This window comes from Zootoca vivipara, chromosome 6 (assembly GCF_965207765.1).
Source record: "Zootoca vivipara chromosome 6, rZooViv2.hap1.1, whole genome shotgun sequence".
NCBI classification, from domain to species: Eukaryota; Metazoa; Chordata; class Lepidosauria; order Squamata; family Lacertidae; genus Zootoca; species Zootoca vivipara.
In genome coordinates, this window is record NC_142589.1 from 3,314,544 (window position 1) to 3,326,677 (window position 12,134).

General features: G+C 46.3%; 1 protein-coding gene across 1 annotated transcript in view; it reads right to left on the bottom strand.

Moving 5' to 3' along the window:
• Positions 1-1,114: 1,114 nt before the first annotated feature.
• Positions 1,115-12,134, bottom strand: part of SNRNP200 (small nuclear ribonucleoprotein U5 subunit 200) — a 48,189-nt gene continuing 37,169 nt past the window's right edge. Inside the window, exons 32-45 of the mRNA XM_035121076.3 lie at positions 11,100-11,291; positions 10,664-10,842; positions 8,749-8,900; positions 7,811-7,919; positions 6,698-6,806; positions 6,286-6,475; positions 5,885-6,049; positions 5,629-5,750; positions 4,306-4,449; positions 3,937-4,113; positions 3,666-3,826; positions 3,266-3,347; positions 3,013-3,105; positions 1,115-1,576 (exon numbers count right to left, since the gene is read on the bottom strand). Of these exons, the coding sequence (XP_034976967.1) occupies positions 1,433-1,576; positions 3,013-3,105; positions 3,266-3,347; positions 3,666-3,826; positions 3,937-4,113; positions 4,306-4,449; positions 5,629-5,750; positions 5,885-6,049; positions 6,286-6,475; positions 6,698-6,806; positions 7,811-7,919; positions 8,749-8,900; positions 10,664-10,842; positions 11,100-11,291 (2,019 nt within the window). The 3' untranslated portion in view covers positions 1,115-1,432. The remainder of the gene's footprint in view (positions 1,577-3,012; positions 3,106-3,265; positions 3,348-3,665; positions 3,827-3,936; positions 4,114-4,305; positions 4,450-5,628; positions 5,751-5,884; positions 6,050-6,285; positions 6,476-6,697; positions 6,807-7,810; positions 7,920-8,748; positions 8,901-10,663; positions 10,843-11,099; positions 11,292-12,134) is intronic.

The window sequence follows — 12,134 nt, forward strand, 5'->3', positions numbered from 1 at the left end:
CACTAGTCACTACTCTCCAGGATGAGGAGGAGCCATTGATGAGCACCCTTTGGGTTCGGTCAGTAATCCAGCTACAAATCCACTGAATGGTAGCATTGTCTAGCCCACATTTTACCAGCTTCTTTACAAGAATATCATGGGGCACCTTGTCAAAGGCCTTGCTGAAATCAAGATAGGCTACATCCACAGCGTTCCCTTCATCTACCAGGCTTGTAATTCTGTCAAAAAATGAGATCAGATTAGTCTGACATGACTTATTTTTCAGGAACCCATGCTGACTTTTAGTGATCACAGAGTTTCTTTCTAGGTGCTCACAGACTGTTTGCTTAATGATCTGCTCTAGAATCTTTCCTGGTATTGATGTCAGGCTGACTGGGCGGTAATTGTTTGGGTCCTCTCTTTTCCCCTTTTTGAAAATAGGGACAACATTTGCCCTCCTCCAGTCTGCTGGAACTTCGCCTGTTCTCCAGGAATTTTCAAAGATTATTGCCAGTGGTTCTGAAATCACCTCTGCCAGTTCTTTTAATACTCTTGGATGTAGTTCATCTGGCCCTGGAGACTTGAATACATCTAAACTAGCCAAGTATTCTTGTACTACCTCCTTACTTATTCTGGGCTGTGTTTCCCCTGCTGAATCATCTGCTCCATATTCTTCAGGTCGGGCGTTGTTTTCTTTCTTGGAGAAGACTGAGGCAAAGAAGGCATTGAGGAGTTCTGCCCTTTCTCTGTCCCCTGTTTGCATTTCACCATCTTCTCCTCTGAGTGACCCCACTGTTTCCTTGTTTTTCCTTTTGCTACGGACATACCCATAAAAGCCCTTTTTGTTGCTTTTAACCTCTCTGGCGAGCCTGAGTTCATTCTGTGCTTTAGCTTTTCTGACTTTGTCTCTACACGTGCTGGCTATATGTTTGAATTCCTCTCTGGAGATTTCCCCCCTTTTCCATTGGTGGAATGGAATGCTCGATGGAAGGAGGATTCAGCTTGTGCCATAGAACCCCCTACCGCCCATCTAGAATCCTGAAACACCCGCTAGTGGGCAATAGGAACCAGGTTGACAACCCCTGGTCTAGGAACTACGGTAGTTCCCCCTCCCACAAGAAAAGTAGCAAGGAGGTTGTTCCTAAATATCTTTATTTGGGAAAACATGTAGGAACACGGCAGAATCAACTGAGTCCACTCACATAAAAATACTGTGCACGAAACTGTTTGAGTTGCTCAGAGTTAAAAAAACAAAACAGGAAGGGCAGATGAAATTTCTCGAATGCCAGTAGACCTCTCAGCAGTTGAAAGTGAACAGAAACAGTTAAGTACGGAGTAACCTAACTCTCCATCCAGCAGGAAGCAGAAATTCACAAACGTCTCTAGAAGCAGACATCCCATTCCATGGAGGCTCACAACTGCACTCATACAAGACAGAAGCTGAAGGCCCAGCTCAATCAGTATCACTGTCACTCTCCGCCTCCTTCACATCCACACTGAACTTGTACTCCTGGTCGCAGCCCATGTAGGCATCACTCATGAAATAGAGGGTGTAGTTGTGAGTCCCAGTGGCTGGTGCCACAAAGTCCAGTTTCACCTAAAAGGAGAAAGAGCATGAACTGGGGTGTGAAGGGTTTGCTCCACAAGGAAGAGATGGGGTGAGACGCAAGCTCAGAGGAATGGGGCTCCAGGCACACCCTGTGCTGAGAGCTGGGCAGGAAGGAACTGGAGAGGTCGCCCTCTGATATGAGGGTATAGACATTGATATGACCTGCCTAGCAGAGCAAGTGGGAGAAACAACCCATTCCAGGATTCCCACCTCCTTGCAGGGGGCCCTTTGCAGACCAGTCTTCATTTTGAAGCTTCAGATTTTCTGACAATCAGTTATGTTAAGCAGGACTGTGGGTATTCTGCAATTTAACAGAATGCAGGAAACACAAGGAAATTGGCATTGGGCGTAAGCTGCTGCTTCTAGCAAGTCTTGCCTCCCTCTCCCTCTTATTGTATGGGGTGGCACTTGTGGACCTCCAAATGTTGCTGAACTACATCCCATCAGCCCATGGCAGTTGCAATTCAGCAACAGGTTCCCCACCCCTGCCTTACTGCAAAGCCATGTTTTAAAGATATGTGTACAAGGCCTGCTAGAATCCCAGAAGCTGCAGGAGATGGGTTTTTAGCCCAATCAAGGATCAGCAAACCCCAATTTGCATGTGCTACATAGATCACATAATGCACTTGGATTTCCTGGGGCCGGGAGATTATTCTTGGGGCCAGGAGATTATTCTTGGGGCCAGGAGGAGTCCAGACTCTTGAGCATAAGCACAATTTTATTTTCAGTGATCCCAAACTTATTTTATAATCTGGGGAAAAAAATTGAGGCCAGTAATACCAGGACATGGTCAATAAAGCCAACAAAAACCAGACTGCTGCAAGGTGTGTCAACCTGTCTGTTTGGAAGGAGGATGAGTTAGCTAAAGATCCCACCTCCAACATACCACACACTACCCATCCTCCTTCACCACCCCTAGCTCTAGCCTGAACAGAATTCAGGTGTGGTTATATAATAAGAGATGCACATCATGTGCTATTCCTGTGACCAAAATATGGGTTTATGGTGTGGGGGATTTAGAGGTTGAATCTTAGTCAAAGCTCTCTCCTGACACGGTTGCAAGAGTAGAGCAGGCCTCTCTAGGGGTGGGGGAGCGAGCCCACTATGTCCCTTCCTGCTGCTTTTCTGAGCTGCTCAATTTTTCTGTTTGCAGCTAAGAGGCAGAAAATAATCTCAATTGTTTTACATAAGTGATTGCCTGGATCCCTGTTACGCTGCAGCCTGTGGGAGGCCAAAGAAGCCCTCACTGGATGCCTTAAACCTCCCCTTTTCCTTGATAATTCTGTCCCATTGGCCAAAAAGCAGGAGGTCCTTGACCTACAATGTTGAGGATGCCCAGGCCTAACACAAGGCTCATTATGCCTCCCCATAAGGCTCTTCTAGAGGTGAAATGAGATCTGAATGGGTGTTCCCAGATCACTCACCTTAGCCTTCTGCTGCAGCGTCAGTCTCTTGATGGAGATAAGGCTGTTGGATTTGGAATCTCCAATCACTACCCACCAGCCTTCCTCGCGTTTCTGCAGATGAGAGGGGAAAAGTGAGGAAGACAACTTGTGACATCCTCCCTGCCCCTCTGCATCACAACCCTGTAGATTTCAGCCCCATCCTACCCATTGCCCCCCACAAGTGGGCCCAGCTAGACTGTATCAAGCACAGGCTGGGCAGGACTCAACATACCTGTGGGAAGAGGGGGGCAATCACTGGTCCAGTGACTTCTTCCTCTCGCTCCAGCTGCACCAGCACCACCACTGGCCCTCCACTGAAGAAACAAACCAGATTAGACACACACATCTGGAACAATGTGCTAAAAGGGTGAGCATGCGAAGGTTGCTAACTAGCCTGCAAGCGGCAACATACATAGAAGCCTATTTGGCAGCAAATCACATGGCAAAATCCTGGCTTGCAGTGAAAAATCAACCACAGCAGCTTTCATTTTGAAAATGGAGGGGAAGCCTTTGTTACTTTGAAGGAAACCCTCTGAAAGGGGGGGAGAAGAAGAAGAAGAAGAAGGAGGAGGAGGAGGGGGGGGAGGAGGGAACATTTTCTGACTTTATTTTTCATTGCTATGTTCCATTACCTGCGAATACCATCCTTTTCCACCACTTCATAGGAAAGCTCAATGTTAGGGTAGCGGTTACAGAAGCGGGCCACATCAGCAATTTGGGCATCAGAGAGCTGCAGCAGGGCGTTGCGGTCTTCGTCCTCCATTTCCATGATGTCAAATACACTCTCCACTCCCTGCAAAAGGGTAGGCATGGGATAAGCCAGTCTGTGTGGCCAAGAAAGGAGCAGGTCCCTGGTGACCACACTGAACCTCCCCACTTCCCTGCCTGTGTCTGCTCTCTCACCTTCTCTGTGCAGCGCTTGATGTGCTCAGAGGTGAAGTGGGGCAGCTGCTTCAGGTAGGAGTCCTTTGACCACATGGCCTGGGTGACCATCTGGGCCAGCTCCATGGCAGCCAGAGCAGGACTCAGCCAGCCGTTGCTGGACAGAACATCCACGCAAGCTTGGATCAGACGAATTGCCTGGGAGGAAAGACAGAACAGAAGGAGCTTAGCATCCCAGGCATCAGCAGAAAAAGGGGAACAATGCCCTCAGCTAGCCAAGCTTCAAATATGAGACCAAATGGGAATAGGCAGTATCTGTTGTGAACTCGCCCTGAAGCAGCAGGAAGCTGTGGGTGCCCCCTCAGCCGTGTTTTTGCTCTCCCCCAATACCTTGCTGAGAATCTCCTCTGTGTCAGACTGGAGCTCTGCACTCAGCTGCATACGTGACAGATGGGACTGAAGCAGAAGGTTCGTTTTGACATGGGGATCATTGAATTTGGGGTTATTCAGCTTGTGAGGCACTTTCTGGGCAAGCTGAGGAAAGGAGAGAAGCAACATTCAGCACACAATAATGTTCTCTGACTATCTCTAAGCACCAAATGCAATCACACAATCAATTTGCGGGAGCAGGACAGATTGGAACCCAAAGATCAGCACTCTCACCCAGAGAGGGCGGGGGCTTGAGATGCAGCATAAAAGATAGGCGAAACTGCCATGCGGAGGACAAGTCTAGAACTGGCAAAGATGTAGCCAACAGGATATAGAGGCCCTGCTAGCCACATTGGCCCACGGATCTACCATTTAGTGGTATAAGGATGTATTTATTATTCAGTTTTAAAAGGTCATCACACACTTCAGAATTTGAAACTACTGAAGTGAAAGTTCTCTACGAACAAAACACAGGACAAAATGTACACAATGAATACAGACTGGGGAACATAAATGCACATGTACAGCCCAGTAAGTTGACTGTATTTGGTTCTATAAACTTAGCTCTCAGCCCCTGGAAATTTTACCACTTTTACATGCATTATATATTTTCCCCAACAAGTACCAACTTCTATTTTGGTTTTAAGTTGTTGTTGTTTTCAAAGCAGATCACATGTTTAAAAATAGTTGCAACGCACATAAAGCAGAAAGAACTTTTCACAAATGAACCAACCCCCCCCCCCAGAAAAATCTCTGTTCAGACAATAACAATTCCCCAGTTGTTTAAAACCAGGTTTGCCTATCTATCTATCTATCTACCTACCTATCTATCTATCTATCTATCTATCTATCTATCTATCTACACACACACACACACACACACACACACACACACACACACACACAAACTTTTCGTAAACAATTCAGTCTTCACCAACTTCCCACAAGAAAGGCCTTAGGAGGGAATTCCTAGTTATGGAGCCCTGCTCTGTATCCTCATGGATTTATCTCAGGCAGGTGGATCACCACCACTTGCCCTGCATCTACCGTAACATCTAAATACTAGTAACGTGGGTTATATTGCTTCCAAATATATATATATATAGAATAGAATAGGAATAGAATAGAATACTTTATTGTCATTGTACATAGTATTGTACATTATACATAAGACTGGGGTCCCCTGCTCTTGGAGAGAAGCCACTGGGCTGTATAGATTTTCCCAAGTCAACCAACCACACCACCCCCACACCACGTGCCCATCAAACTGAAGAGGTGACTCACCTGCCGCAGGAGGTTGTCCTCATGGTGCCGGATGGGAATGTTCTCATACTCAGCAGCATTGGAAATGATTTCAATCAGACCTCGCACTTTAGTCTTGGCGTTCAGGGACATGCTGAAGAGCTCTAGAGGTAGTGGTGGGTTTTTAATAAAAGAAAAGGTAGCATCAGGTATGAGGCTGCAGCCTCAGACAACAAGCAACGCCCAACATGCCATGCACAGGTGCCATGATGTCCATAACTCTCAGCCTGCCCCTTACCAATGGTGGTGTAGTTGATGTAGTAATAAGCTGCAATCATGCCCAAGTTCAAAGGCGCAACATCCATCTCATCTTCAATGCTGATACATTTGGACTGCTCAAGGTCACTAAGTGTCTGCTCCACCAACTCTGACAGGTGGTCACTGAGATGCCTGTGCGAAACTCCTGAACAAAGAGACAAAGGAAGACACATGCTGCACATCCACAGGGGCTGGAAACATAGGACCTTGAAATAATCTTTGTGTTTTATTACTGTACTTCAGAACGACTTTGAGGAAGGACAGTGTGAAAACGTAATAAATAATCCTTCTCCATTCCCCTCCCTCTTGTCCAAGTGTGTGGCAGGACAGAGGCACAAAGCAACAAAAACAGGGGCAGGGGTTGGGAGTCTGCTTTCCCACCTTGCAGGTTGTAGTAGTTGGGATTCTGAGTCATCCTGCGATACAAGAAGGTCCAGGTGAGATAGTCGACAGCATCCTGCTTGTTCTCAATGGTCTTGGTGACGATCTCAGCATTGAAGTGATCATGCATGCAGTGGTCTAAATGAGACTCCACTGGGAGGGGCTCGTATAGGAACTTCTTGAAGAAATCCTTTGAGTGGGAGAACCAAAGTGGCATTTTTAGTGTGTCAAACAATTTACGAGTTTCATCTCCACTCTGAACAAAGGAATACTCAAATCCAGACTGGAAGAGAAACTGTGCCCCAAGCAAACTTCATCCAGGGAGCATATGGAAGAAATGTGATTCTAAATCTCTTCAGGCCCCCAGCCCTAAAGAACATGCAAATCCACTCGTTCCCTGTTGTTTGCTCACCTTCTTGGACCCCTGGCACATAATGACACAGCGCCCCTCATCATCCTGCAGTGGGCGGTTTGCATGGCCCACCATCTGCAACACATCATAGATGGGGTAATCCACATACCTGGCACATAGGAAAGTAATTATGTTAATAGAAGCAGAAGGCAAAAGATTTAGAATTCTGTAGAGGGGGAAACTTCTGTAATATGCATGACATGACAAATTTGCAGATTCAGTCTGACTGGCTGAAAGTTAAAAGGTCAGACTTACTCTAGTTAGTTCATTTTCTGCAAGGGATGGAGGAGATCCAATGGGCTACTTCTCCTGCTCATCCATGGATCTCCCTCCTCCACTGCACCACATAATCACATTTCCTAGTGAAGAAACCAGGGCAGGAGCTTGGAAAACTGAAGAGGCAAAAAATGCACAGGAATCTTCACCGAGGGCTGGGGGGTTCTACTTAAAGAATGAAAGGTCCACTTAAATTCTTTCTGGCTTCTATGAGGGTACCAGTATCTGACCACATATTTCCAGTTGCCCAAATCACAAGAACCAGCAACGTGTGTTGTTGATATGAATGTTTCAATCTGCAGGGGAATTAATACCTGGACACTGGGTCAGATATTATATTCTATATAAACCATAGCCAAATTGCAGCTATTGATAAGGTAATGCATGAGACTCATGAAAACCCATTTTTTTCACATCAGTGTCACTCTAAGACAGGTATCCCCAAACTGCGGCCCTCCAGATGTTTTGGCCTACAACTCCCATGATCCCTAGCTAACAGTACCAGTGGTCGGGGAAGATGGGAATTGTAGTCCAAAACATCTGGAGGGCCGAAGTTTGGGGATGCCTGCTCTAGGAGTAAGAAATACACACTGGTTGACCAGCTTCTAGATTATCCCAACTTGTGCCTGAGCAGCCAGGCTTAAACAAGGCCTATCTTAACAACAAAAACAGCCCCAAATGAGATGCTCTCCTTTAGTGTCTGGGGTGAGCCTCACTTTCTGTTTCACCACCCTGGACTTCTTTTCCCAGTGGCTCTTACATTCCTCACTGCATAGCCCAACAGTCCTCGCCTTTCCCGTGGGCTCAGAACCCAGCAACCCACCTCCCTTCACTCACGCATGGATCTTGCCATTGTAGTACTGTGTGTCCATGATGATCACTAGGTGAGAAGCTACATTCATTCCCCAGCAGAGGCTCCGTGAGGCCACCACCACCTGAATGGCACCTAACAGCAAAACAGAAGAGCAGAACTAGATGAGAACCAATTTATAGCCCAGCTGACTGTGGGGAACACATACAGGTGAAACTCGAAAATTAGAATATCGTTGAAAAGTTCATTTATTTCAGTAATTCAACTTAAAAGGTGAAACCAATATAGGAGATAAGACTCATGACATGCAAAGTGAGATATGTCAAGCCTTTATTTGTTGTAATTGTGATGATTATGGCGTACAGCTGAAGAAAACTTCAAATTCACAATCTCAGAAAATTAGAATTTTAATTGAATTAATAAACAAAGATTGCAAATAGAACAATATTGGACCTCTGAACCCTATCTAAAACCACCACGGTTTCCGTTCGGATGTCAAGAAATTCATAAGCTTGCGGCCATTTGCCCCATTCATAAGTCGAAAAATTCGGTTGTCGAGTCGTTCGTAAATTGAGGTACCACTGTATTCTAATTTTCTGAGATTGTGAATTTGGGGTTTTCTTCAGCTGTACGCCATAATCATCACAATTACAACAAATAAAGGGGTGTTTCCGGCTATATGGACTCTGTTCTAAAACCATATGCTATCAGTGCACCCAGCTACGTACATGACACCACAGATTTTCTGAGGAAAATACAATCTTTGAATAATCTTCCTAACAATACTATACTAGCCACTATGGATGTGGAATCTCTGTATACCAACATCCCACACAACAATGGTTTACAAGCCATAAGGAATGTCATTTCCCCCCTGAATAGAGACATTTCTTTATGGTGCCTGATAATCCCTCATTTTCTAAATTGACCCATAAATCTGCAGTCTGCTCCCACCCCACTTTACCTGAGCCAAAAAGCTGCTCCACAACTCTTCGCTCCATGGAGGTCAATCCCTCATGCAGGTATCCCACCCCATTCACCAGGGTCTCCTTCAAGGTGTTGTCATTCAGCTTGTCCAAGTATGGAGCCACATCCTTCTCAGTGCAGTGCAGGAACCTGGCAAGGAGGAACAAGCCAGATCGAAGTCAGGACAGTCAGCAGACCAAGACCAACTTCCTCATTCAGTCAACAGCCTCCATCCGATCACCCAAAAGACTGGTGAAGGGTGACCCCCTCCTGTCCCCAGAACCTTAAAAGCAGGCAGGAACCATCACCTGTCATTGACGGAGTTTCTCATCAACACTTCTCATTTCCCTCAACAGCTTTTGTTAAGCAATAATTCTGCCGCAACAGATTTAATTTCTGGACAGAAAAGTAGCAACTAGAGAAACTCTCATCTCTGCAAAATCCAGTCTACTTCCAACATCCCTTGCCCATGTTTGGCCCTCACAAACTTCATTACTTCCATATCTTCTGCCCCAGACTGTGCTCGATATCCTTCACCCCAGATCCTCCAGCATGTAGACATTAAGCACATACCATATTTTTCCTTCCATAAGACACACTTTTTTTCTCCTAAAAAGTAAGAGGAAATGTCTGTGTGTCTTATGGAGCAAATGCCTGGAGCCGAATTGCCCAGGGGCTAAAGGCAGATCATGCTTTAAAAAAAGAAGAAGAAAAGAAATAGCTAAAGGCTAACAAGAGGGAATGAGCAAGCCTTGAAAGGAACCCACTCAGCAGCTGATTGCAAGAGATTGGGGAGGGAAATAAGAGAGCTAGCTCCCTTCCTGCCCCTTCGCCTAGGCCTCAATTGTTGTCTGCAGAGGGAGACATTTGGCTGGCTGATTAGAACAGGGATCCCCATATGCGCACACACTTGCTTTTTCTGGCATGGGGTGCCGCCAGAAATGGCTTCTGCGTGTGCGCAGATGTCATTTCCGGTGCACTTCCAGGTCGGCGCCATGCTAGAAATAGCTTGTGTGCATGCGCACAAGCTATTTCTGGTGCTGCGCCGACCCGGAGGTGGGCAACCGCACTGTGGCGTGCCGGTAAGAGCGGGTGGCGGGGGTCGTTGGGGGCCGCACAATTGGCTCGTGTGGGCCGCATCCGGGCCCCAGGTCTTAGTTTGGGGACCCCTGGATTAGATTATCTGCCTGGAAACTGTAGAAATTGCTCCCTTTTCTTTCCTAAAGAAAATGCAGAACTTCCGAGTTGAACCCCATAAAAACAGGATTTTTCCCCTTTGCAAGAGAACTCAGCAACTTTGAGCTGATCCTAAAAAACAGAGCTTTCCCCCTTTGCAAAAAAGATCCACAACCCTGAGCTGACCCCCCCCCCAAAAAAAACAGGGCTTTTCCCATTTGCAAAAAAAGCTGCATAACGTTGAGCTGATCTAAAAAATATGGAGCTTTCCCCTTTTGCAAAAGAAGCTTCCTCACGTATTAAATGGAGGCGCAAAGGCACCTAGGCCTCTAGGAGCTGGCTGCTATACCTAGGACAATTCAAAAAAGCAAAAAAAAAAATTCTTGTTTTCCTCCTCTAAAAACTAGGTGCGTCCTATGGAGTGAAAAATTCGGTGTGCATCCAGCCAAATACAAATTAAATAAGTGGGCCCATCACACCCATTCTTTCAGATTATTCATATCATTTTTAAATGCCAAAGTCACTGAAAGATTACAGAGGGAAGGCGTTCCAAAATGCAGGTCCCTCCTTATTCTTGAACAGCTACACTCCAATTTAGCTCCAGTGTCCTTTATAGCTTCTTGCCCCTTCCCAATGACTGACAGAGGTACAATAAATAAGGAATCACACACATTCAGCTTCTCCTCTTGTATCATTAAGTTATCTGGAGCACAGATTACATGATGTCCTGCCCATACCTTTGTCTCTGGACATCTGATGCACAGGTGGTGAGGATGTCAATGGCTGTGAGGCGCGTCTGCTTGCGAGACGGAACAAACACGATTACTGGCTTCTTTGGAGAGTGCTTCATGATAGCATGATAGACTGGCTTGGCCATGGACAACAGGCGGGTCTGGGTGTGGCTGATGTTGAAGCCCTTAGGAGCAGCGAAAGAGAAGGAGAGAGGAGAAGGATGATGCCAAACCTCAATGCTTGGAAGAGGCAAATAGAAGGGTCCCAGGTTCAATCCCTTGGGTCTCCAAGCGGGGCTGGGACGAAGGCCTGCCTGAAACCTTCAAGAGCCGCTTCCTGTCAGTATTGACTGTACCAAGCTGAATGGCCCTTTGAGCTAGATGAACACCAGCTTTCTATGTTCCTAGAGTTCCCCAGAGGTGGGGGGGGGTAGGAACCTACTTGGATGTGTAGCTCCAGGGGCACAGGGCGCACATTGGGGTGGAAGTTGAAGGTGGCCGTGGCACTGCAGCCTAGCCAGTGGGCCACATCCTTGGCGTTGGACAGTGATGAGCTCAAGGCCACAATGCGGATGGGCCGCTCAATCTGGGAGGAGATATAGCGCATCCGGGAACAGATCACCTCCAAGACCGGCTGCAGAAAGAAGCCAAAGACACCTGGGTTATTTCAAGCACCCTCAGCCATTCCACATCTAGATATTTTCATTGACAGGTCAGGAAAGACATAGCATTAAGTGCTTGAGCCTCACACATGCTTTTGTGGCCTTAAAAATGTCACACAAAACTCCAAAGAGAAACTAAAACTACAATGGGCCAACTGAGAGGTACAATCCCTTACACTATCCACTCCTCCTCCATCACCACTACTAGAATCAGTTTCTCACTCTCTGCTCAACATCCCTCCTCCCTTCGATCTCTTAGGCAAACTGCAGAAGAATACAAAGTGATTATACCTCGGTGCAACCAGTTAATGTGAACAGGTGATACAATTAACAAGAGATCTCGGCATTTTCTTGATGCAACCACAAATATTAATACTTCAGTGTCCACCCTCTGGAAGGCAGATTTCGAGATGATTGAAGGACCCTGACTTTGACTAGCTGGGTTAGGCAGAAAGCCTCCAAGAGAGAGATGACAGCTCTATAGGAAAAGCCCACAATCTTTACATCCAGCTGGCACCTGCTATTGCCAACTGCTATCAACAATTACTAAAATTGACAATTTCAGTCATCATTTTTGATGCCCTTCTGGTTCATTGGTAATACTTATTACTCAGGGGAGGGTGATAGAACTGAGTTTTGCATCCAAATGTCCCCATGTTTAATCCCTACTATTTCCAGGTAGGTCTGGGGAAAGCTCCCTTCTGAAAACCTCAAGAGCTGTTGTTAGATTGTGTAGATAAACAATACTGCGGTAGGTGGTTCAAATGCCTGCTGACAGAAGGAGTCTTCCTATCCCTGGGTAAGTTATCCTTGAA